Source organism: Eimeria tenella, genomic scaffold (assembly GCF_000499545.2).
Source record: "Eimeria tenella Houghton genomic scaffold, Eth_scaff53, whole genome shotgun sequence".
Classification (NCBI taxonomy): Eukaryota; Apicomplexa; class Conoidasida; order Eucoccidiorida; family Eimeriidae; genus Eimeria; species Eimeria tenella.
In genome coordinates this window covers 174,773-200,385 of record NW_013543405.1, presented here as the reverse complement: position 1 = coordinate 200,385, position 25,613 = coordinate 174,773, and the positions used below count along the sequence as shown (strand labels likewise).

At 48.5% G+C, this 25,613-nt stretch overlaps 7 protein-coding genes across 7 annotated transcripts; all 7 read right to left on the bottom strand.

The window, feature by feature from the left end:
• Positions 1-2,116: 2,116 nt before the first annotated feature.
• On the bottom strand, positions 2,117-3,672 carry ETH_00023615 (uncharacterized protein; the record flags this gene model as incomplete). Its single annotated transcript, XM_013377487.1, has 5 exons — positions 2,117-2,291; positions 2,425-2,669; positions 2,816-2,922; positions 3,023-3,232; positions 3,576-3,672. 5 exons carry the CDS (start codon positions 3,670-3,672, stop codon positions 2,117-2,119), a joined length of 834 nt encoding a protein of 277 aa, XP_013232941.1.
• A 175-nt stretch (positions 3,673-3,847) lies between these two features.
• Positions 3,848-4,126, bottom strand: ETH_00023610 (uncharacterized protein; the record flags this gene model as incomplete). The annotated part of the gene is made up of 1 exon (XM_013377486.1): positions 3,848-4,126. One exon carries the CDS (start codon positions 4,124-4,126, stop codon positions 3,848-3,850), a length of 279 nt encoding a protein of 92 aa, XP_013232940.1.
• A 411-nt stretch (positions 4,127-4,537) lies between these two features.
• ETH_00023605 (uncharacterized protein) lies at positions 4,538-4,915 on the bottom strand (the record flags this gene model as incomplete). Its single annotated transcript, XM_013377485.1, has 1 exon — positions 4,538-4,915. One exon carries the CDS (start codon positions 4,913-4,915, stop codon positions 4,538-4,540), a length of 378 nt encoding a protein of 125 aa, XP_013232939.1.
• Positions 4,916-8,031: 3,116 nt separating this feature from the next.
• Positions 8,032-9,070, bottom strand: ETH_00023600 (uncharacterized protein; the record flags this gene model as incomplete). The annotated part of the gene is made up of 3 exons (XM_013377484.1): positions 8,032-8,432; positions 8,640-8,786; positions 8,917-9,070. 3 exons carry the CDS (start codon positions 9,068-9,070, stop codon positions 8,032-8,034), a joined length of 702 nt encoding a protein of 233 aa, XP_013232938.1.
• Positions 9,071-11,593: 2,523 nt separating this feature from the next.
• On the bottom strand, positions 11,594-12,575 carry ETH_00023595 (uncharacterized protein; the record flags this gene model as incomplete). Its single annotated transcript, XM_013377483.1, has 2 exons — positions 11,594-11,826; positions 12,332-12,575. The coding sequence occupies 2 exons, from the start codon at positions 12,573-12,575 to the stop codon at positions 11,594-11,596; spliced, it is 477 nt and encodes a 158-aa protein (XP_013232937.1).
• Positions 12,576-14,602: 2,027 nt separating this feature from the next.
• ETH_00023590 (uncharacterized protein) lies at positions 14,603-18,669 on the bottom strand (the record flags this gene model as incomplete). Its single annotated transcript, XM_013377482.1, has 9 exons — positions 14,603-14,874; positions 15,023-15,323; positions 15,457-15,609; positions 15,733-15,918; positions 16,109-16,390; positions 16,503-16,865; positions 17,142-17,488; positions 17,620-17,751; positions 18,093-18,669. 9 exons carry the CDS (start codon positions 18,667-18,669, stop codon positions 14,603-14,605), a joined length of 2,613 nt encoding a protein of 870 aa, XP_013232936.1.
• A 2,836-nt stretch (positions 18,670-21,505) lies between these two features.
• ETH_00023585 (uncharacterized protein) lies at positions 21,506-21,895 on the bottom strand (the record flags this gene model as incomplete). Its single annotated transcript, XM_013377481.1, has 1 exon — positions 21,506-21,895. The coding sequence occupies one exon, from the start codon at positions 21,893-21,895 to the stop codon at positions 21,506-21,508; it is 390 nt and encodes a 129-aa protein (XP_013232935.1).
• Positions 21,896-25,613: the final 3,718 nt, after the last annotated feature.

Genomic DNA, 25,613 nt, shown 5'->3' with positions numbered 1-25,613 from the left:
CCTGCTTTGCAGTAGTAACCCTAAATCCAATTGAAAGCCGCACCATACATCTGCTGAAAGGCAATAAACAGACAATTTTAACTAGTCAGCAGAAGTTGCAGTGCCATTTCTTCGTGGTGTGTGACTGGTACTTACGGCTGCGCATTCCCCTGTCTCCTTTATAGCTCCTATTTCTCCACAGAACTTGCTCGCTTCGCAGGGCACGCACGATTCTTCCGTCGAAGCACCTGCTTGAGTAGATATTGAGCCAATTTTGCAGTAGTGAGATTTGCCTGTGATCGAGCCCTCAGGACAAAGAAAGCCAGCGGGACATTCTTTTGCCTTTGCGAGACCGAATTCATCACAGTAGGACCCGGCCGGGCACGCTTCGCAACCCGTTGCTCCCTCGTTTGGCTGATACGTCCCCGGCGGACATTGCTTTTGTGCAACGGGGCCTAGGAGAGGAGCACAAGAAACAGGCTGCATTCCCGTTCAGTATCAATTCCGGTAAGAGCCAGCGATAATACAAGAAAATTCACCCGTCGATTTCCGCTTCCCAAGGTCCCCCACATCGCTAGAGGTAATTGCATGATTCGCTTGCAGCGAGGTGACGATATTTCCAACAGCAATTAACGTTTTACAGCTTCGCAATCTGCACATTTTCGACTAGCAGCAAAAGTATCATGATTGTCGCATATCTTGATGAATGTTCGCATTGTTCACACCTCTCGTCTCGGTAGTAGCTAGTGAAACGGAAGCCCTGGCGGGTTGCGTTCCAGCCGCAAAGCGTAGCAAGATAGACTTTATTCCTTTCAGATCCTCCGCATTGCTGGACACTCTAATTGCTTGCTGTGCTCTGTTGCGAAAAGGAATGCGCGTCTTCCCAGAGGTAAAAGCATGCATTCTGGACCACGCTGGCCTTCCACTACCGCATGCAGTAAAACATGTTTTTTCTTGCCTTATGTCCACTCCCAGCAGTGCCTGCGTCTCATAAGAGAATAAACTGTTGGGTCCCAATGGCTGACAAAACTACACAGGACGAAACCACCCTAGCTTAGCACGCAAGTGATGCGCTTTGCCGCCAAATCGAGGCTTCTGTTCCTGTAACTGTTAAATACAAGCTAGTGGTTGCAAATAGCCCCTTTTGTAATGATCTTAGAAGAGAACTCGCTGAAAATATCATCTGACCGCAGCGCTTTGGTTTCCCTCGAGCTGGATGTCAATGCCAAGTAAGTCCTTGGGCTCATCCAAATCAATTAAGAAAATATCCTCCTCTTCTTGTCCCTCCGCGAATCGAGTTCGGCGCCTCGTCGATTTGTTGCAGTGAGCACTGCTGGGAAGACGCCTAAACCAGCCCGAAACACCTCTTTCAGCATTATCAGACCTTTCTAAGTCAGTTGTAGCGTCGCGTAGCAATGGTGGGCGGCTCGTACGACTGCGTGTTGTTACAATAGTAATTGAACCTGTAAATAGATGAAAGTCCACCACAATCCTAAGATCATCATAGTTTTCGTACAGAGGGTCGGCAGCATCGTGCATGTGTCGTACATCGGCCTGCTGGTATGATGGTTAAATACAATTGAATGCTGGTGGTACCTGAATGAGAGGAGCAGAAATTGCCTGCCTGGCACTTCTCTTGCGTTGGAGAAGTCGACCCTTGTGGGCAGTAGTAACCCTCGTTGCAAGGTCCTTCTGGTTCAGTGAGTCCTTTAGCACTGCAGTACATCCCAAAGGGGCATTTCATACAGTCATCCTCTGAGGCTGCTCCAGTGTATGGTAGGTATGTTCCTGCAAAGGAAAACAAGTGAGCCACAGAAGGCTTGGGTGTTCATTAGTAAATTACACTAAGAAAATGTGCCGCTGAGCTAAAGTGTGTTCATATAACATCCAGGTCGCAATGAAGGCCGCAAAGTTAGAACCGTTGATTCGGATCGTACCAACAGGACAAGGGACTTCAGTCACAGGAGGAATTGAATAAAGATCTGTTTCAAGCTCAACGCGGCGAATGCGGTGGGAATAGCTGTCAGCCAGAAGCACGCCCGTTCGTTTTTTGTCCTTCTAGAATGCCACACACATTCGTCCGTAAACACCGCCGGGTAATTATTTATCCGTAACATCGATGACTGTACATCGAAATTCACTCCGGGGCACTGGTTGGCCTTACCCCAAAAAAGCTACTGACACCATAAAATGCGTGTTCCAGTCCTGTCGCGGCAATGCTTGTTTCTGCCTCCTCTACCACGAAAGACCTCCAGGCGGTGTAATCCACAAGCAGTGCTGCAGTCTTTGTTTGAAGGTCAATCTTGCGCAAGCTTCAAAAACCCAGACAAGCCATGAATGGCTACATTTTTTTGTAAAGATTTTGTAAAGTTTCGTACAGTGCATGCATGGGCCAAACGAAATTCTTTGACTCTGTCATCATCGTCGTCTGTTCGTTAAACTCACGCTCGAGAAGCGGCATCAGCAACGACCAGAACTTCGCCATCCTGCGCGTCAGGCACATCTTCAGATTCATATATCCACATCTTTGGAGTAATTAGCCGCATAATGGTAAGGCTTGGTTCAGGTTTTATACATACCTCTGTTTGTGCGATAGCTGCTGACACTGGCCGTTCAAAGACAATTGAGGAGTCTGCAGCGCTTCCGTCAAATATCTCGACAGACTGATCTACCAGATTCACTGCCAAAACCTATTAATAGAAACACCCAATTCACTGGAACGTTGCCTCTTTCACGGAACCGAGACCGGTGGAGGCGTTTGTTAAGGTGCCCCACAAAATTTGCCTTTGAACTCATCATTTACGACCGAGTACCCTGAATTTCGGCTAAAACTTACACGTTTATTTCCGGAATCCACGACGTAGAGAATATCGCCGTTTAACGCCACAGCAGAAGGCGAATCAATCTGGAAGGTGGTGGCGGTTGCACTCGAATCACTTTTCCCTAAAACCAGCGGTAGGACAGCCTAGGAATTACCACTTGAAGATTTAATGACACAAATGCAGGCCATTCTGCTTTCCTGTGTAGAGAGGGAAAAACTCACCTGGAGCGCCTGTTCCAATAACTGTTGTAATGGCTGGGGTTGCACCGAAGGCATACTTGAGCACACGGTGATTAGCACTGTCTGCAATGTAGAGACTGTTGCAATCCTCATCAGTCTCCAGACCCAGTGGCTTCGAGAGATCAGTGCTTACTTCGCTCACCAACTTGGAGGAGCGAGATGATACATCGTGCTCGAGAATGGCGTTTCTACCTACAGAATATCATAGAGATACACAACGATTTTGTTTGATTAGCCCACCTTGGACACGAAATGAGATGCCACTGCATATGAAAGGAGGAGCAACACGCCGAATGCCAGAACAAAAACTAACCCGGGTAAGAGATATACAGCTTCTTCGTAGTCGAACAGAAAGCAACGCCTACTGGGCCAAAAGTCCGGATCCAGCTGAGTGTTCCACTTACGGACGACGCGGAAACAAGCGTCTCGACGTTACCTGTCAGTCAACAAGTGGACTTCTGGGCCTTTCAAGAGCTGGATGTCAAAAACTGAACGCTTTTCTGGTTGATCAGGTCTTTAGTCACCTTCCGCATACCTGTGTTTCCGTAGACTACCTTCACGGCGTAGTTACCGTAATCTGCAATGTAAATATCGCCTGTACTTGAATCCATAACAGCATTCGTAGGAAGCATTAGGAGGGTCTCTGGTCCAGGAAGTCCATCGCCGCCACTGCCCGGAAAACCTGTTCCCGCCACCAGGGGAGACTCAGCTGCAGTATAACCGGGACACATTTACTTTGTATAACGTGCATTTTTACCGTGTTTCGTTGATATAATGACCAACTATTGCCTTCTGAGCAAAATCAAATCAGTCATAGAGCTCTTCCAGCTCACGCCTAGGGCAGTAATGGCCTTTGCTACACGGCCTTCCGGTCATGTTTTCATCACATGCTGAGCCGTTCTGTTCCTGAGTCGGCTTGGGGGTCGTGCACCTTGCACTGCAAATGAAACCACCTCTGCATGGACCCGAAGGCTCTCCAAGCTTAACAGTATTGCAGAAATGATTTGCTGGGCAATCTTGAGGAGCTTTCGACCCAGGGGGGCAAAACTGTCCGTGTTTGCAGAATGTTGTAGGCTCTTGCCACATAGTTCCAGGAGGGCAATAATAGCCTAAAGGTGCACGGAGAAATGGCAAATCTTGCAGTAACCAAAATCAGAGCTTGAAGGCAGGCGTAAGAAGTAAAGCGTGATTCTTACACGCTTTCCTGTGCTCACCCGGCTTGCACTTTCCTGCAGGTGCCGTGGCTCCTGGAGTATCGCAGTAAAATCCTTCCGGGCAGGTAAGACAATTATTGGCTTCTTTCGAGTATGTCCCGACAGGACAGGGAAATGATGTTTGGACGACTGTACCCTCTGGGCAGGTGAAGCCAGCTGGGCATTCTAAACCTTCTACACTGCCTCCACCGCAAATCTCTCCTGAGAGAAGCCTCACCAAACATTTCTGGACACAAGGCATCTTCCTGTAGCCTGATTCTGTTGTGGAGGCGTTTTTGTACATCTATACAATCAATGCCATCGAAACAGTCCTAATTTTCCCCTGCCTCAACTTTTCTCCTGCCGCTGCCAGGGTTCCGAGTGCCGAAGTATTGATCGTACCAACTGTACATTTGATGCAGTTTGCTTGCCCTGTGCTTGGCTGTTTGGTGCCCTGAGGGCAGAGCATAGGAGATGCACTGCCTTCAGGGCACATATGGCCAGCAGTGCACTCCGTAGCATCATCCGGGCTTGCGGTGCCCTCAGGGCAAAATTTTCCTGAATTGAGCAGCATCCCGGACTTTGTCACTGTAATGATGGAACGAGCGACGTTTGCCAGAAGAGGAGTGTTCATCTTTGAGCAGCGATTATTTGCCATATTATTGGGTTCCCGTAGAGGCATTTTGGCTTGAAAAGATTTAGTTTGGAAGCACATGTACCACACACGGCAACTTCACCTAATAATGCAATGTTCGGCTCGCCAAGTCACCGCATGACGATCCTTCCCCAGAAACCATTTCGAAATTAGGCAGAAAATTCACCTTCTGGACAAGGGCCTGCTGGGTCGGAAAGTCCTTCCTTGTCGCAAAAGAATCCAGCTGGGCATGGTAAGCAGTCTTTGTCTGAGGAGCCACCACTGCAAATGCAACAGCGCACACACCATCTTCCTCTACACGAGAAGGCCTAAGCCTGCTTTCCGCAGGCTGATTCTTATTTGTGTATGCAGTGTGCAGCTCACGAGCCACTTAGAATTTTTCCTCGTGGGCAAGGTTGGGCTGCAGTTGCATTTTCTGGGCAGTAATGCCCTGGGGTGCACAAAGCTGAGACAGGATGTGGACTTGAGGAGCCTGTCGCAAAGAAAGCCAGATGCGAATTTTATTTGAAGAAGCTTCTCAATCACAAGCCTGCGTCAGACACTTGTGCATCGTCTCACAAAGCGCAGGAGTGTCCAACTGAATCGAAAACTTGACTAACCTTCTGGACAGAGGTACCCTGCCTCACAGTTTCCAGAAGGGCTTGCGAGGCCGTAAGCCGCGCAGTATTGCCCTTGTGGGCACGTTTTGGGCTCTGTGGATCCTTCTGGACAGTATGTTCCTGGTTCGCAAATGCCCGCGATGGTGCAATGCTTCGGATAGAAAAAGTTTTCTTTTTCAGTGGAAGACCTGCTATAGTCTCCACACCTGTAAGAGCGGCAGTGTCAGAGAGTAAAAAGTTGAATCTTTGTGTGAATATTCTGATGCCGCAATATTGGGCATGGCTCTTCACGAAGCGGTTTGATCTTGATGGCAAAATTGCAACGGGCAACTGAATTTTCAGCTAGAGAGTCAATCTAGAAGGCCTGCAAGATCTCCCTATATGTGGCCTTTTAGAAACCGCTTCACGCAAAAATGTGTGCGAATGCACAGCAGGGGAAGGAAGTAGGTTGATTCTCACCTGAGGAAAAATGTACTTTCGGTTGTCTCGACCACCCCTTGGCAGTCTTCACTTTTTAAGCATGTACTTGCAGCTTCAGAGAGAGTGCTTATCGGGGCTTCGAATCCTGGACACGGTGTGGTCTGCACACCAAGAACGGCTGCCAGTAGCCTGCACTCTGATTCACAAAAATAAATCCCAGAATAAGTGTTCCTGTGTCACTCCGGTAAAGCCACAGCGAAGCCACAAATGCTACGCGTTGACGCACTATCGAGAAGCTCCAGTTTTTACCTGCGACTGGTTTGGGAGATATTGCGCCACTCGCACTGTAGTATCCCCCTTCAATGCTTCCAGATTCCACAGAGGAACCTGGATCCCTGCAATATTTACCCGCTGTGCAAGGCTTGCACGCATCTAGAGATGTTGCGCCTTGTTCACTGTTGAATGTACCTGTCAATAAATGCCACAGCAGAACAGTACTGACTGGGGCACATCGATTATTTTTCACTTGCTTGAACTCTTGGGACAGGCTGTCTGAGTACAAAATGCGAATTTTGCAAAGCTTTTGATCGATGTTCCGTGGTAGAGCTGCAAAGTTTTCCGAATTGTTTAGTCGCTGACCAGCCATCGCAAAGCGATGCCTCTTAGAAAAATCGTACCCTGCGGGCAGGCATTTTCGTCGGAAGACGCAGTGCCCTTCGGGCAGAAATATCCAGCAGGGCATTTTTCGCTGTCCGTCGGCTCTTTGCTTGCATCGCTGCAGAAGAAGCCTTCCGGACACTCTTTGCACTCAGTAAGTCCCGTCGTGGCTGCGTACGTTCCCTGAATGCCACAGTTTAGAGAAGTAAGTCCTACAATCTGCATGTCCCACTTGTGACGAACAGTGTAGTTCCCTCAGCGCCGTTGCTTGTTCTCACCGGCTTGCAGGGAGTCGGTGCAGCAGATCCATCAGGACATTCGTGGCCTTTTGTGCAAGGTGTTGGGCTACCTCCTGAAGTACACAACCCATCAGCAACTGCTTTGTGTTCAACGAAAGGCGCCAGTTTTCTTTACACCTTACTAGTCTTCAAAATGCTTTTGGGACTATTGGTTGCGTGGTTTCTCTGTTGTGCAGGCCTTTGTACCGGCTGGACAGTACGATCCGCCAGGGCAGCGTTCTTTTGGTGCAGACTGCCCAGTTTCGGAACATGTCCTATGCCACAACGCAACCAGAATTACGGTAGTTGCGCAGCCAAGAACCAGGCAGCCGGCAAGGCACTGGCGACTATAGCTTCTTTTTTTATGGGCAGATTCAGTAAAACGTACATTCCAGGATCACAAGGTAGGCACATTGCTTCACTGATTGCCTGTTTAGAAGGGGAATATGTTCCAATTGGACATGGCGTAGGCTTGGAAGATCCTGCGGGACAGTAATGGCCTGCTGGGCAGACTTGATTATTCCCGGAAGTTTCCTGAAGACAGATGCGTCGGATTACGGAAACGCGTTTTGGAGTAGATGCCAGACCATTGCGCTTCCGGGCTTCCTAGAGGCTTCTGGTAAGTGCTAGCAACGATGAATACCAACCTGTGGAGCTGACGAGGCACTGCCACCTCCGCAGTAAAATCCTGCCTGGCATTTCCCAGATGGTTCTTTAAGGCCATAGTCTCCACAATACATTCCTTCAGTGCACAGCGTGCATTCAGAATCTGATTGCAAGTTCTTCTTGTTCGAAAATGTTCCTGGTGGACACAGTTTCGGGCTTGCACTTCCTGCAGGGCAGTATGATGCTTCTGGACACTCCGTTCCCTCTGTCATACCCTGGGAAACACGTACGGCTTGCTAATGAACATGATCGTTTGATCGCAGCATGATGAACGCTAAGAAGTCCTGGTTTCCATCAGATATATATTTCTTAGTAATTTAAAGCTACATTCCACTAAATTCGCCCTAAACGGTAATTACTTGTGCATCATCGACACTATAAAAAAGACGTTGGAAAAGGAATTATTTTGGTGGGAACAAAGCGGCTTTCTTAACGTTTCGTCCCAGACAAATGCCACATCGTAATTAGATAAGGGAATTGTTGATCCGTCTCTCGAAAGGCGCTGAAATATCCTCTGAGTAGTTCAAGAGCACCGCAGGAGGCCATTCAAGTGTCTAGGACTCACCAATCTCTGGCAGAACGTTCCTGCCAAACACGGCAGACAGCTTGCACTGCCAGTTTCGTTCTGGAATGTCCCTGGATTGCAGAGGAGATAGGTACTGCTTCCTTCTGGAGCATATGAACCCTTTGGGGCTTCACTGGCTGTTGCCGTTGCTGAGCCTGCCTCGCAGTAGTAGCCCTCTTTGCACGGGCCCGTAATGCCTCCCTCGCTAACCACTGTGCCGTCACAGTATAAGCCAGGCGGGCATTCAATGCAAGCAGAGGGGGACCCCCCTCCAGCTCGTGGATTGTAATACCCAGCAGGGCACGGGGTCACTCTGTCAGCTCCAGCAGGACAATAGCCTCCACGAGGACATTGCGCTCCTGGGACAGTTCAAATACTAGCACAGAAGGATGATGCAGTAGCGCATTCTTGTGGAGGCAGTGCTTGGTAGTCTTACAGCATTAATTACGTCAAAGGTCTTTGGTAGAGCACGCGTAACTACAAAAATCTTCGAATGAATGTCACGCATCGACCACAGTGGCTTTTCCCATAGGTTGAGGGGCTTCATACACCGCTGTTAGCCTAACCTGTGATCCCATCAGTAGGTGTTGCTATTGTTGCTCCGCCGTAGCACACAAAGCCGGGCTCACAGTTGCCAGATGGAGATGAGGAGCTGGCCATGCTGCAAAATTTCCCTGGGGGGCACTTGGTGCATTGATCTTCCGAGACGAGGCCTGGTTGATCGCTGCGCATACATTTTACGGTTTAAGGATATGCACTCAAGAGCCTACTGGCAAAGTTTTGGCCCACAAGAGGTCGAAAAAGGCGTCTTTCATAAAGCAGTTTCCCCAGCGATGGTTCTACCTGTAAGTCCCAATAGGGCAAGGAATGACCTTCGAGGAGCCTGCAGGGCAGTAATAAGAAATTGGACAGTCCCGGAGCTCTGACGTCCCACCAGTGCTGCAGTCTTTCCCCCCTGGACAGGGCAAGCAGTCTTCAAGTGAAGCGCCTCCTTCATTTTCACTGTATGTTCTGCATGCATGCGCAGCAAACGATCACACGAGCGAACAAAGTCAAGGCGTTACAAAAATTGCTGAGTTTTGGAATGTCTTATTGACAGCAACGCCCGTTACTCACGCAGAAGCCCTAGTACTGACGGATTGCATTTCAGGTGCATGTTTTGTTGGCACAAAGGCTGAAGTTACACTCACCCTGGAGGGCATGCCACAGCCATTGATGTCGTTGATCGTTCTGGACAGTAGAACCCCTGCATAGGCAATACAAGGCAGTTCTGTACCTCTGCTTATCAGTACCCAAAATCTGAAGATTGTTGGATATTGCATATGGACTATTTTTGCAGTGATTCGCAACATGCGGCAATGGCATTGGCCGAACCTTGGCACATGGCCCGCTTCCATTTTCACGTGTCTCTCCCTCATAAGAGAATCGTCCTGCTTTAACAGGTTTGCATTGAGACGCAGACACAAGTCCCTCTGCATCACTCCAGGTCCCCGCTGGGCATGGTGTACCCTTTGCTAACGCTGTTCCCAAAGGGCAGTAAGACCCCGCAGGGCATTTATTTATAGGTCTCTCTGAACACATAAGGAAAAGCCAGGAGCCTCAGCCTCACAAGTTATCATTCTTCATTGTATTAGCGAATACTCTTGCTGAAACAAAAGGGAAAAAGACATCCACATTCGCATCCACATAGACTAATGGCTCTGACAGGCAATGTGGAAAGTGCTGGAGCTAAATTCAGGAAGACGGCCACTGCGCTAACGGGCTAGCAGGAGATTTCTCAAGCACATGATTGCGTACGAAGGCCTGAAGTCGGACAAGTAAATCCAGCAGTGCACGGTTTCGCCGAGGCTGAGATCAGCGCTGTGGTGTCGCAGTAATAGCCCTGATATATAGTAAACCACAAGTGTAATAATTCTCAAGGAAGCACCCGAAGACTTTCGGCAGACAAAACAAGGTCCCAAGATCATACAAGAACCTTCTCAGGTTTTTGTATGATATTGGCACGTTGTTACAATTCTCAAGGAAGCACCCGAAAACTTTCGGCAGAGAAAACAATGTGCGCAAGAAGCTTCTGCATTTGTTCAGAGAAAGGAGTAATGCAAGAGCCCATGCTTCATTGCTGAAGTCTAACGTTTTTCATGTGGTGCTTCGACGCAGCGGACGATACGTGAATGGGGTGAATTAAGGGCTCACTTGCGGACAGGATTCGCAACCTCGGGATTCGCTCTGCGGCAGGAAGGCTCCATAGGTGCCAGTAGGGCACGCAACCGGCTTCCCACTTGCGCACGTATATCCCAAAGGGCAGATGATGCACTGGTCACTACTTGAATCGTAATACCACCCTGTTAAGCACAACCGCAGGTTTCACGTGGGAGCCATAGTCTGCAATAGTGGCAGTGCCGCCTGACACTGAATGACCGAACAGATAAGCTTGAGCGGAGAAGAACACTTCTACGGCAAAGCAGTTGCGTGGAGTGCATATTGATAGTAGACGTCTCAAATTGACTAATGTTCCCTCATACCAGTCGGGCAGCTATACGCCTTAGTAGATCCTTCTGGGCAGACTTTCGAGGCATCGCAAGCTACGCAACTATTCAGCAGCTGGTACGCACAGGGGCAGCGCAGAAGGAGCAATTACTGAGTCTTGTTTCCTTTTTTGCAAAATGTAGGTTACAGAAGATTTTAATTCTCGACAAGTGCCTAGGTTGTTACGGATGCGAAGAAGCTACGTGCTAACTACTAACTCCACTAATCAATGTTGAGCGGGTCTTTCTTGGACAAGGAATCGGCTCCTTGCTCCCTTCAGGGCAATAATTTCCATAGCCACACAATTTTGCAATGGATGTTCCTGGGGGTGACCATGTTCCTCCAACTGTGGCTATGCAAGAAGTTTCTGCTGAGGCATTTAGAGTGGATGAGACTGTTCCGGCCGGGCAGGGGAGAAGATATTCGCTCCATGATCCTTAAACATACCACAAGCAATTAGCAAGCGGAGCCGCAGTTCGCCTTCAAGGCGTTGTGAATCAACACACTTGCTGCTTAACTAGAGCTTCTTCTGTTAGACAGAGGCAGTATTATTTCCAGGATACCTTCAGGGCAGTAGTAGCCAGCAGGGCATGAAACCTTTCCTTGACTTGAGCAAGCCTGAATCGAATAACTCATTGGATGTTAGAAATAGTCAGCGATGTCCTGCTATCGCTGTCGAGGTGCAAAGGAGGCAAATAGGTCCACAGTTCGAAAGAATTAGCTTCTAATTATCTGCCGAACTTACATATCCAGCTGGGCAGTTGGGGCAAAACGAGTAAAATTGCGTTCTTTCCGAATCACCTACAGTGCCTGGAGGGCAAGGAATCTTTGTCCTGAGGGAAGACCCCCTTGGGCAGTAATACCCGACACCGCAGCTACGCAGCCAGCAGGACACCATGACAATAATGCTAGGCATAGATGAAGAATGGCACAGAGAAACTTATATTTATCTTGACTAACTTGGGAAGAAGGCGGAATTGAGGGCAAGCTCTTACTATGGAACAGGGTCTGGGAATAAGTCCCCTTCACAAGTATATCCGGCTGGGCAGCTCATGCAGCTGCCGTATCCCTCCAAGCTGAACAGTCCATTAGCAGCTGAAGTGTTTTTCTTCGCATCATCTGGATGCACAGTTCCCTCGGCGCAGTATGCCGTAGCCTTGTAGCCTTCTCCATCCTTGTAGACAACAAATTCTCCAGCTCGTCGTGAGCACTGGTCTAGTCTCTTAGCTGAGTTAAGCAATAGAAAATCGAGTCGTCACCATGTCGGTCTTCCAGCACATTGTTGTGACTGCGAAGTCATTCAATTCTTCGGAAAGAATGTCTAGAAGCTTGTATCTACCTCTAGAAGCTTGTATCTACCTTGCGCAACTCACCACCCGCAGGGCTTTCTACAGAGCTGTATCGACACGGCAAAGGACCAACACCGCGAGGGCAATAGAACCACTTTTCACAGATTTCACAGGAAGCGGAACCGGTGGTTTTGGTATAAGTCCCGGCGGGGCATGGTTCACACTTTGTGGCAGTTGATCCCTGTACTGGCTGGTAGTAATCTGCAGAATCATGGGAAATATATTTGTAATTTGTCTACTAAGTGATACTCTGCGAAACAACAGTGTCAGCTAGAGCGTCAGGGGAAATCAGACGTAACCATAGTGTCCACTGAGAACAAAACCTAGGCGGAGTGAAGCAAAGCGAAACTGCCCAAGTAAATGCTGCTTTACTAGGTGCGTACGAGCGGGGCATGCGACGGCATCTCGTAGGCAAATATGGCCGGCGGGGCAAGGCTCTGCTGAAGATCTCAGATACTTCCCTTCTCCATCTGTCATCTTGCAAATGTATCCAGCAGGACAGGGGGAACAGCTTTTGTGGCTAGTGGCACCAGGCATTAGCCCTAGAGTTCCCGCAGGACAAGGATAAGCTTCCGCATCATGCTCTGCGCGGTAGTACCTGAGAAGGTCTCGACATGGCACCTGCATGCAGGCTGAAAGCTTCGAATGCACTGCCTGCAATCCGTCAGAACACGCTCATGTTCCTGAGCTGGATATTCGTAGCAGAAATGTTAGGTTTTCTCAGAAATCGGACATCAGGAGAGGCTCCCGATTTGCATACCCTATAGGCACCAAATCTCCTTCGTCAGGGGCTGTTGCGCCACCTGTGCAGAGAAAACCGCCTTTGCACAAGCGGCACAATCCGTCGCCAACTCTTGAGTAATGAAAGTCTGGGCACTTCTCCAAGATTCCATTCTGGCAAGAGTAACCTGTGCCCGCAATGCATAGTGCAGCAAAAAGCTCATACTTGCGTCATTGGCCTAACTTACAGGCAAAGGAGACTGGAGCCAGCTGAACGCTCATACAGAAGAATTTTCGAAATCCTATACAGCCGTGCAACGAAAGAATTCACATTTCAATGAGTCATCAGCGCTTGCTCGAAAAGTATACAGCTCTCCCACTGTCAAAACAGGGTATAGCATGTCGTGAATCATATAAGCGACAACAGAGCGGCACATCTTGGAATGACGTGAATATGGTGAAGTACCTGCCGGGCAAGGCACGCATTCCGTTGGGTCGTCAGGAAGCGCCACAGTAAATGGTGTAAAGCAATGCTCTCTAGTTGAAGGCGACGGGCATGCTATTGCTCCGCCGCAGGGTGTACAGTCGGCTTCACCCTATAGTACACGCTCATTTTCAGAACACTTGCTTGAAGTGGAGTGGTGAGCTTTCTGGGAGCGCAAGCATGTGTTGCTGCTACCTTGCAAAATGCTGCTTCCACCTTACTTCGTTTGAATAATATCCCAATTTGCAGGGAAGTAGCAACTCTACAACGGTTTCGTCGAGAAAGCCATGGTCAGAATCACTGACGGTGGCAAGACGTAAAGTGTTGCCTTCGTTCTGCCTGAGTTTTATGTTTGCATTGCTTGTCTGTTGGCTCGCGGTAATCTCGCCATTTTCTGGTTCCATCATAGTAGGTTGGAGGAACGAGGTGCACGCAAACCCCGCAGGACAAAGGCGGCACGCCACTTCGCCTCTCAGGCTATATGAACCCTTTGGACAAGGCTGTCAACACAGAAAGAAACGACAGTCAGCAAACCTGTTCCGATTCCGTCACGTTGCCGAATGCACCAGAAATCTTACAGGCGTGTTTTCTGGCCCCCGTAGAGCACTACTTCAGAACTGTCACAAATTGTTTGGGGTATCAGCAGAAACGGTGCCTGACCTCTACATCAGCGGCTCGGCTAGTCTTGCACATATAACCTGTCGGGCAAGGAAGGCATTCACTTGAGCCTTCTCCACTGACATAGCCGGACAAGCAAGGAACCGGCAACTTTGAGCCTCCGGTGCAGTAAAATCCTTCGGGGCAAAGCTTGATGGCATTCACGCTTGTAGGGAGGACTTCACTGCTCCTAATGGTACTGCGATAGAACCCCGGCTTAAGCTGCTTTGGAACAGCTGTCCCTTCTGGGCATGCGAAGCCTATGTGGTAGCGCAGACATATGTAAGCCAGCTGTGAAGCGAGCTTAGGTCGCGTCTTTACCCATTTGTTTGCGATGCCACCTTGGCAGGCGAAGCCATGCAGTTGTCTTCTTGAATATGGTTTGTGCTTCATGACAGCTGTACTTACCTTCGGGACATGGAACGCAGGTAGTGAAACCACCCAGAGACATGAAACCCTCGCGGCAAGGGTTAGGAGGCATTCTGGGGTCGGAGCATTCGTACCCCGGTGGGCATGGCAAGCATTCAATTCCCTGGGTACTTGTCCTGCAACAGCCCAAGCCAAATCAAATGCTGCTCTCATAGTGAAGAATTCCTAGCAAGAGATTTTGAGGATAGGCCTTCAACGACTGCTGAAGAGGGGAGGTCATTCAATACAAACACGCACCGTATGTAATGGGCTCCAACGCAAGTACTATAGAAAGCAGCAGCCGCCACGTCACCGACGGAGTGGCTCGCTTCATCTTGGTGATGAATAAGGTTGATGGAGAGAGGAATTTCAAAGCCACGCGCTGCTAGTAAATGGCGCTGACTTGAAGCCATCCATTCTGAGCGGAAACAGCACTGCCAGTTGTCTTATAGGATTCCACGGATGATATGTTTAAAATTGAAAGAACAATTGCCTTCCACAAACAGTGCAGCGTAGCAAGAATAGCAGCACTGCAATCTATTAAATATAGACGAATATAGCGCTGTGCTTCTGCGGTAGCGTCACCTGTATTGTAGTTGGCATCATCCGAAGAAGCCCTCAAATTGCATACGCTCTGAAATACTTCGTAGCCTTCCCCTGAGAAAATGCCATCAGTACAACGCCAACGAATTCAACTATTATGGAGGTCCTCTAAAGTGATGCTGCTGTTAGTATGGCTATAAAAAGGAGGAAGAACGGAGCATACGAAGGAATCCGCGTTTAGCAGTGGAGCCAATGTGCGTACCGCTGTAAGCCAGAGAAGCATTGTGCGTTTCCGATATGCTAAGAATGCGTAGTATGAAGCTGTGCTCGGTCTGCCAGTGAGCAGTTTCCACGAAAATTTGCCCAAGCTTTTCGCCTTCGTCGAAAGTATCGATGTTCGGCATATCTTCAAAATCGTACACATGCTTTGTTTGCGATATTATTTCTGTACCGTCACAATGCAGCTGCAGGCTGACATTGGCGAGCGGCTGAGATCTCAGCCGGAATGACAAGCTAAATTGTTCCGTTGCGATGAGATAGTGTGGATTTGTTCCCCACTCAACCTGAGAGCAGACCAGTTTGCTCGATGTTTACGAGGTTCTAGTCTAATTAAACATTTTCCCAATTGAGCAAAGAGGTTGAAAGTGGTTCATGAACAGAACTTTATGCGACATTTTGGTACTCATATTACCCTACTCCCGCAATGTCGTCATCCCACACTGAAAATATCACGTCTGTGCCACCGCGCATGCTCCACACGTTGACTTCTTCGCTACTAAAAATGTCATGACGCAATGCCAACTCTCGAATGACGTCTCCAGAGATGCTTCCTTCCAACGGATGCTCATTCTGCGTCAATTTTAAGACACAGCGAAAGAAACTATTTCGAAAAGCTCGTATTGGCAGCTTTCTGATAGTGCATTGAGATGCACGCAAGAAATCTGATTGAGCAAGTCTCTTGCGAAGACTTACCGCAGGTGGAGCAATGTTGTCTTGCTCTACCTTGAGCACCACTACTTGCTCTTGCCTCCAATTGTTTACATTAAAATGCAGCATCGCGGGTTTTACAGAAATGCTGTTGCCTTCGTCGCCGGAAATGTGAATTGTGATTTCCTCATTTTCACGCGGACGAGCAGACAGCCGTAGTGTGTAAGATATCTGAGCATTAGGTCATTTCACAGCAGCTCGTTATTGATTGAATCTAATATCCATAACGCTCTTGTTTGGGCCTTGCTTTCAAGAAAAATGCTATTGCGTGCAAAGCCCTTTCAGCTCTGTACATTCTAGGCAAATGGTCAGTCTACCGCGATGGTCGTTCTGTGATATCACTTGTCAAAGCGCTGTTCACCTCTTCCCCCTCTCGAACAAGTTGTTGGTGCGGAAAGCCGGCCAGTAGCTCATGCGTATCGCTATCCATCGCGTACACTGTTAGGGACTTCGGACCGGCAAAAAACAACGGCTGCACTCCGTGCAGAAGTGCTGGAGAAGGAAGATCAAATTCTACAGTACTCGATAGCCAAGACGGGTCGTCAGAAACAACGTCAAACGTTACAGAAAAGGCCGCAATGTTTATAGATGACCCAGGCTGTGACAAGCCCTTACTGCCAACAACCAAACCAGGGCTCAATGGCTGCAAAAAAGCAGGTTCACGCCGACGCACACACTAAAGTGATGTCCACTGCTCACTGCTGGTCCGCTCAGCGTTGAAGCTCAATATTTAGAAGGAAACTGTTTTTGCTTACCTGGAGATAAAATGTTTTGACATCTGTTGCTTCCTCTACCAAAAACAATAAGCTGGTTGGCTCAATCCTTAGGTACTGTGCACCATCTTCCTGGATCAACCCGCCCAAGGGATCCAATAGAGCAACACTCTTGACTTCGACCAGAACAGGCTTCTGAGGAGCCCCAAAGTTCCAGTTTTCTGCCTTCAGAGAAATTTTTAATTGCCCCCAGTGTTCAAGGGAAGGCAGTTCATCTTCATTGCCTTGTGTGGCGCGACGCTCCAGTAATAGAGGCAAAGGCTGAAATTGTAGCCTTGAAGCTGAAACCGCTTGGATGTTAGCTGACGAGTCGAATGTGTCCTTGACGCAAAGGGTGCAAGTTGCCTAAATATAACACGAGCCATGTGGGGGCGCAAAATGCGCCGGCAAAGGTCAAAACGCTCCAGCGAAAGACTGATGGGGCCAAGCTCAGTCGGTTCATCGTTACACATCCCTGGTGTTCAAAGTGAAAAGGCATAGCGGCTGCAGTGTTGATTTTAAAACTAATTCGTTGACTGGGCTTGCCTTAAGTAGGACTCTTCCAGGCTCAGAAAACCAGAGACCTTCGAAGGCTAATTTTCCTCCTCCCCAAACCCGGCTAGTTTGGCCATGCAAAGGAACTTTCTGGCCAGCGTCGTTAAGAGCAATAAGGTGAACTTCCACGTGATCGCCTGCTCTCTGAAGTTTGGATGCGTTCGCAGTCTCATTGCCTTCCGAATCCACCAAAGTCGCCACAGCACTGAAGGGTTCACGTAAAAGCACCCTGGGAGGTGGTTTTAAGGAAAAGACCGCTGACACTGCGGGGCCAGGAACAATTTCAAACGGGGCCGAGAGCACCTCTAGGCGGGTATCCTGCCACAGTGTAGCCACGAATTGAATCACGTGCTGCCCAGCCCGAGACACGCGTATGCCATGAAGTCTTGCGTAACCAAGTTCATCTGTTTCCACCGTCCATGACGCCAAGGGAGCTGTAAGAAGCATCGAATTAAATGGAGAATGTATGCTCATTTCCTTTTAGTACAGAAACATGGTATGCAAGCGGCAATTTTAGTGAGAGGGAAACGCTGTTCGAGCGTCGCAATAAACAATGCCCGCTTACTGCCTCCCTTGCCATTTAAGTCGATAGGGATAATATTAGCTACAACAGTGCTCTTTATGCGTATTGGCTGTCCGTCTAGGTCTTCCAACTGGGCTTCGGGCTGGTGCTCCAATACTGCTCCGCTGACTGCTCCTGAAGGCTGAGATGTAACCCTAAGAGACGCTCGCGTGCCTGCTGCGAATTGGCGTTTCTCTGTTCTCAGTGTGCGCTCACAGCCCCCACAACTGATGCTAAACCTGTAGGTGCCATCGACAGGAGGGCTAAAAAGTAAAACAGCTACTCCTGCAAAGCATCGGCACAGTGCAAGCGAGCTCCGGACGTTGAATGCCCCCTGCGGAACTGCATCTGTACAGTGAATGTCAAGGAAGGAACGTCTTGTAAGGAGAAAAACGAGAGCCATAAGGCTCTGCGATATGTTGTCTACTCAGCAGCCTATGAGCTCGTGCAAGAAAGTTCCACGTGTTAAAACATACCCTCAGTGGCGAGACTTGATTCTAAATGAACCGCCCTCTCAGCTCCATTATTTGCTGAATCCTCTAGAGGTACTTGTTGGGAGTCTATGGGCTTGGTGTACTCATCAACTAAAATGAGGGACGCAGCCACCCCACCATTGTATGCTTTGTTGATTTTTCCATCTGGTCCTAGTGCCTCGACTATGAGTTCCACCCAATGAGTCCCACCTTCGTGTAGTTGGATTTGACGAACTTTGACAGAAAGCTCTGCTCTTTCGTCACTAGTTGTTACACTAATTTTGTCGTGGGTGTCTTTCCCGTTCATTCCCGGGCCAGTGCCTCTTTGGTCTTCCATGCTTGCTAAACTCTCCTTGGCATTTGTTAAAACCGGTATTCGCTCCTCAGTGTGTCTCGCATCGTCCGACAAAAAGGGCAAAGACTGTTGCTGTTGCCGCGAGAGATAATCCTGCGCAGCATTTCCTGCTCCGAGCACATCTGGTTCTGCACATGGTAGAACCAGCAAGCATCCAATCAGCAGCAGTTGGCATTTTGACCATCTGCGGAATGTTTTGGTGTGCCAGACGTGCTTTTGGAACATCTTGGCAGGTTCAAAGCGGTAAAGCTGTTTTCGTGGCATCGTCAACAAATTTAACTGTTTGGAAATGAGCACTGTTTCTTTCTGCCCAGAAGCTCGACAGGCAAATCAGTAGAGGACAAAAGCCACATGTGATTGGGAGTAAATGGATAAACTGTTGGCCGACAAAAGCACATCCACGTCCTCTCAGATCGGAGGACACTTTGGTGCACACCAGTCCCTGTGGTCTTTCGTCTTCACGAAGAAAAGAAATTCACGTAGGTGATTCCTCAGCTCCTGTCTGTATTTTTTGCTCTGCTCATTCCCTCGAACGAGACCCTCATGCTACACATTCGAATCACAATGCTACGACTATCGTTTTGGTGATACTTTCGTTTATCTTCTTGGCTAGGTATCCCTTGTTGCCCCATTTAGGTCCCGTATTTACACAGTGCTGCTGCTTTTGCTGCGCCTTCTCGCCAGCCTCTAAAAGTTAACAGGTATCTTGCAACTAGGAGCCGAAGTGAAATGTTGGCATGCATAAGCTGCGAGACTGGAACTGCAGAGCAGCCGCGCTGAAGTTGTCATATGCATGCCTTAGCAATTAAAAAAAACTTTAAATTAAAACCGGATCCAACTTTTGTCTCTTATGGCCTCTTGCCCTGGGACGCCATGTGGGAGACACACTGAGGGGTCCAAGACACGCTTCTCTAGTGGACGCCAGCCAGCGAGGCCAGTCTCCACCTAATCCATAGTTTTTTGTGTAGAAATTAAAAAGTAAAATAAAAAACACTCTATATAACAGCACTGACTGCGTCATATCAAGTAAAGTGTCGGATCGAACAGTCCAATGTCAAGAAGGTCACTCAGACTTCCTGACCACAACCACAGCAAAGAGCACGATGGTGAAATGGAGTAGTTACGGCAAAGGCATTAGTTCGACGAGGATCTTTTTAGCTTTTGACACCTTCCGTATTTGTTGAAACCGTACTAAGACTACTTGGCCTCATTTTCTGTAGAGGTGCCTAGGCTGCCTCCCCAAGCTGAAGGTGGAGCTTCTTCAACTCAAGCCTAAACGAGCAATCAGACGAAATGTTACCGCATCAGCACAGCTACTGGTATCAGTGTTCCGTTTGCGGCTCCAGATGCAAGCCAGTAGCACGTTCGAAGGAAAGACACGAAGTATAACACGAGAGTAATCGGGAGAGCAAGTTAAAACTTGCATCACCAGGTTATTCCGCCACTGCAAAACCAAAAAAGCCGTCAAAACAACACTACGAGTTTGTTGCAATGTGGATACGGAGGCGCAAACTTGCCTACGTGGAGACACCTCACCATGCCCAAACGTGTGTACCCATCTACTAATTTTCCAGGTGAATAGCAGCTTGGTGAGATTTCCATTTTGAAATAAGTGGTTGCTGTGTCTGGCAACTTGTGCGAAGCTCTTGAGAGTGACTACCGGTCTGCCTGTATGCCGAAAAGTGTATTTTTGCTCGCTGGTTTCAGCTAAAATATTACTAGTAGATGTTGGTTGCTGCATACTTGCATGCTTGAATACTTCAATGAATCTGCACTATTTAAATAGCTTTGCACTATAAGAAACAAAGTTGACCAAGGTACATAGTCACTGTGACGCAGGACTGTCAAAAAATCTGAGGGCCACAACGTTGCAAACGGAAGAGTCACTTGAGACGTGTCACTGCAGGCCCGCGTTCGCTGACGTGTTAGTTCCATGCCGACCATTGCTGTCAAATACTATAGTGTTTACACTGCGAGTTCATTGTGCACGTCTTCCCCATGTTGCGAGTGCAACTTGCAGCAAGACCACTCAGGCTTCCTGACCACGGGCTCAGCGCGGAGCAGATGGTGAAGTGAAAAGGGTTCTACAAAGACGATAATTCACTAAAGACACTTCTCGTCATTCAACTCTTTTTGCATCTGCCGAGGCGGTAATGTCTGACAAATGAAAGTGCTAAACAGCCCCTACAGGCAACGCAAAAGGAAGAACGCAACGGATTGGCATAGAACGTCTGATTCTACCTGAGAGGCAACTAACGCAATCAAATTTTGAAAAACGTTGTGCTGGCTGGGGGAATGTAAGCTTTGAGTCCAACAAGCGAGCAAGGTGGCACAACGGGAGTTGCACTAAGTGTCGGCTAAGCCAGATCCATTTGCACAACACCTTGAGCACGTTCAGCAAATTTCCGTGCCACAAAAAAGGAAGCTACTTTGATGGGTCGCACTGCATGAGCAAGCTGGCAGGCAACAGAAGGGAGCTTTCAGATGTGCAGTAGCAAGGAAGTATTTAAAAGGCGAGCACAGCCTTGCAGGTTTTGCTCGAGCTCTTTGCAAGTGGTGAACGGGAGCGCACTACCATTAGGGCTGAGATCTCTTACGTGCGCTTTTGTAGAGTCGAATAATACTGTGCAGACGCAGTCATCATAGAAGCAGCTGTAGCACACCATCATCAGTCAGCTGACTGCAACTCTGAAGAATGCAGCAAACTTATCCCTGATGAAAAATGAATCGCCCAAAGCTGACGTAGTGACGCTTAGAAGGCGCACTGTTGCTTGACTGTGAAGTGTGGTAGAACACTTAATAAACCACGATTACTACTTGTTGTACACGGAGAAACAGCCAAGGGATTTCCACTGCTTCTTGCTGCCTGCAATGGACAGTAAAATCATTTTGCGCGTCGTCAATGTGTGAAAACGAGGGGCAATAGCGCTCAGATACGGAAGCGCAGCATTCTTGGGGTTTTGATTCTGTACTCCTTGCTTGATCAACTTGATTGGACAATGTCCCAGTGACTCTCAATCTGTCTTTGCTTTCTCGTGCGCAGAGTGCAGATAATTGAAGTTTAGTAATGATACACGGCATAGGCAGTGGCAACGCAGAAGAACGATGTATCTCTGTAAACCGCACTGGCGACTGAGTCTGTCTTCTTATCCCACAAGCACCGACAGCCAACTCGAACACCTTGACCGCAGTCTTCTCCCAGGTCAACTGTGATACATATCCTGTATTTCGGTCTCAAAAGGGCAGTAAGAGCATCTCGCAATGAAATTGCGAGATTCTTTGAGAGCTGACAAGCCTGGTCAGCTGAGTATGTTTCCCCTTTCAGCCTGGACTCAAGCAAGTTCTTCATCAGTTCTTCTGCTGCCTTCGCAGGGAAGCGACTGCTGAGGGGCAAAAATAAGCAGGATGAATCCTCCACTTGCTGATGCGGGTCGTTGCTGTTTCTTGCCATCTTTCTCTTAAGTCGTAAGGACCACCGTACTCCCAGGAGCTACCGAATATAACTGGGGTCTGGATGCTACAGACTGTGGGGACGTCAGACAAACTTTGCGAGTATTGTGTGCTGCTCGATTTGCCGATGTATATTAATTTGCGCAAAATTGCAGCATGGTAGCACTATTCTGCCTCCGCACAGCTTACGACGTCAGCGATGCAATTCAGGCAGCCTAGGTCTTTTGGTGCGACTTTTTTTTATATGATGTTAGTTCAAAAGAATCAGACTCTATCAATTTGAAATCTGCCTCTGTTATGTCCTTGCGGTGCGGTGCGAGTTTCCCTCTATGTGATCTCATGGAAGCGAATGAATCAGCTCTTCTCTATGTTGTGCAACTTTGAGGCACCTTGAACATCCTCATTTTTCTCCACGCTACCCATCATATATTTCAAAATAAAGCAATATACGCTAGCAGTTTACTTTTGGCGAAGAGGACAGAGCATGCGTCTTAAAATGCTGAGATCAGTACGGGCCTGTGTACCACCACTATTCTCCTGGCGGTGGTCCTTGCATGCATTGTGTGGGCGCCCGTGCACAGCTGAATCATTCGATCAATTTCATTTTTTAGCTGAAGAAACAGTGTTAAGGAGTTCGAGAAAAACACTTTGAATGAACATATAAATCACACACTGGCAGCAGCTCAGCGTGAACCGAGGGGTCCATGGGTCTCATTTTGGGTGTCACAGCTTGCGTTTTTTCAACTAGGAGAAACATTTTTCACACTGCAACGTTGTATTTAAAAGACTCGCTGGAAGCAGGTATCTTGAAGACCCAACTGAATAGCAAAGGACAGCCAGTCGAACCGCCTTGTTGATCTACACGGAAATTGCATGGAACCTGCAGCTCATAACGGGCTTCCTACCCACCTTTTTGTTCCCTCTAGGCCAAGCTCTCCATGGTGTCGCATGTGAAGGGAATCTCGTGTTTCGGGGCGGCATACTTGAGACGGCTATTCGCTTTTCTGTTAAGCATGATGGACGGATTATGCCACGCATGATTATTTCCACCTTCTGGAACTTTTCTTCTGTTCACGCATGTAACCTTGCTAAAAATGATGCAAGTAGCCGGGATGTGAGTTGGGACTGGTGCGAAGCCTATAAATTCAGTGGAAGCTCTTGCGGGAAGAGGACAAGGGGTCGCCCTGCAGCGTCGGGGAAAGGCACTTTAGAACATGCTTTTTCTCGAATGTTAGAGGAGTGAAGTTGCCTGTAGTCCCCAGATTCTGTTTTTAGTTGCCTTGTTCCATGCGTTGACTAGCTGTGGAATTGAGATGGCAGCTGCCCTGTGGGGCCTACAATTTTGCGGGAAAAGCTGAAGCACTCATTCATAAACATAGATACTTCAAGTACTTTAGAAATAACGGCACCACGTGTTTAGCCAAGGTGCACGTGCATGGTTCTTCAAAAATTCCACCAGAACGCCGTCACGTAGCACTTCACTCGTCGTTAAGGCTTGAACCGAGCTCCTTGTCTGTAAAAATACTTGCTTCACTTTTGTAGGAACGCTGTATCTCGGCGCCAGAGCATGGAGTGCTCCACGTGCGCACCTATCCCATATACAAATGGAGCGAAATGGCAGAGCTGAGCGGTATTCTTGCGAGCAACACTAGTGCGAAATCTCGATATCTGAGCTGCAGATATCCATAATGCAGCCTACGAAGTGTACAGTGGTAGGACTCAGTACCAACTTGCCTTTGGTCCTGATTCGTAGGAGAAGTTCCTGGAGTTTTTGAAGTTCACTTTCCCGGACGCTAAGCTTTTGCTTGAGGCGTTCCAGTTCGTTTAGGCGTCTCCTAGCAAATACACCGTCATCATTTGTGTTCTGACACCGCAACAGAGTACTCTGCAGTGGAAGCTTTGGCGGAGACAGGTTTGCATGTAGCAGCTGTCCGCCACTCAAGGTTTTTCACCCACCATTGAGCAAATGAGTGTTTCTGTCAGCGAATTGTCACTTACTCTGTGACGCTTTCCCCCTTGTAGCTGCTGGGACAGTAAGCAGTCACTCTCTCTGGCAAGTGCGAGACGGTGCAGCAAATCAGTTTGACGCTTGGTTGTGTCCTGGAGCAGTTGCTTGAGCTTCGTGTACTGCCGTTGCTGTTCTCGAAGTTCTGCCTACGGCGTGAAATTGGTACCAGTCGGAATTTAACATCGACGAAATCAATCTCTGTGGTTGGCTGCACGCTGCTACAGAACCTAAGCAGGTTCTACCCAATACAGAACCTTCAGAAGGGTCAGCGAGTGTGCTGTAAGGAAGTCGAGTTTCCGTGACGTAGAAACCACGTATGGTGGCTGCTTGCGCGTGGACGCCAGTTTACCTCATACCTGTTTGGCGGCCATTACTTCGATGTCTTTTTCGAAAGCCGGCTTTATGGGTTCACTGCGAGCTCGACTGTCAGCCTGACCTGCAATTTCGGCAGCAGCTTCAACCTGCTCTAGGGTAAGCGATACGCCAAATCTTACGAGCTCCACAGCTTTAAACGTCTCCCGAAGAGATGAAAGACGTTGCGTATTCTGCATATACATGGCGAGTTAGACGTAGGAAAGGGCGGCCTCCTGAACAGGATGCGCGATTGAGTTTCTTGTGCAGCTTATCAATTGAGCCTGTTCAGTCCTTCGGGCGGTTTCAATACACAGTCGCTCTGGGAAAGCAAAACAAACTACGGTGTTTGGTTGCACGCGCCTGTTTATTTTCTTTTCGGGCCATTACAGATAGGCGCCTAAGCTGCTTGAGATCGTCCGCGACGACCGCTGTTTCCCTCTCGAGTTCTTCTACTCTGCAGACCGGTTCAGCAGAGGGGACGGCTCACAATTATTTAAGAATTGCTCCTGATTGTTCTGCTCACGAGGCGAAGACGGAAGGGCTTCATGCTCTTCCACTGCAGCGGGAGCTGATTCTTTATATATGGCGAAGCGGATACCGCCTACTGCTGTCCCAGAGCGGCGAATCCCGCGAAACTAAAGAGCAAGGCATTTTCTAGCTGGTCTGGTAGGTGCCATGTATCCGCAATATTCGATAAGCAACGAATCTGACAGTCGCACATAACAACACTCATACAGACAATTTTCTGTGGAGATCTTTTTGGTCTGTCCCTTTTTGCACAAACCATCGACGCATATAGGAGACGGGCCGGCAACCGACTAACAAACATTCCTCCGAATGCACTTACAGGAAAGTAGGGCAGTGTGTGCTGAAAGTACACACACTGTTATGCGCATACAGGACAATACGAGGAAAAACTGTTCTTGTGAATCACTGCCAACGTTCAGCATGTGGTACCTGGGACGCGCGGAGCGGAACTATAGTATTCAGCTCGTTGAGAGAGCTTTGAAGTTCCCTAAGGAACTTGTGGATGGCAGTCTCAGCGGATTTGTAGCGCAATGCGTGCTGCTTTTGAAGTGCTTGGACTTTTGTGTATTCCTTAGGGCGGCAAAACACCATCGAAAGAAACGCCGCCCAGCTCAATCGAGGATGAACTTGCCTTCTGTCCATTCATGCTCAAGCTTGCATGTACGTACACCCCTAGAACTTCGCAGTTTCGTCCTTCTATGCAGGAAGTGCGCAACTTCTGAGTAGTGGCTCAGAAGTTGTGATTAAAGTATGCGCCCCAGCCCGAATCACGTGACTGGGGGATTTCCGCTATTTTCAGCTAATGCGCGTCAACAGTATTACTTTTGTT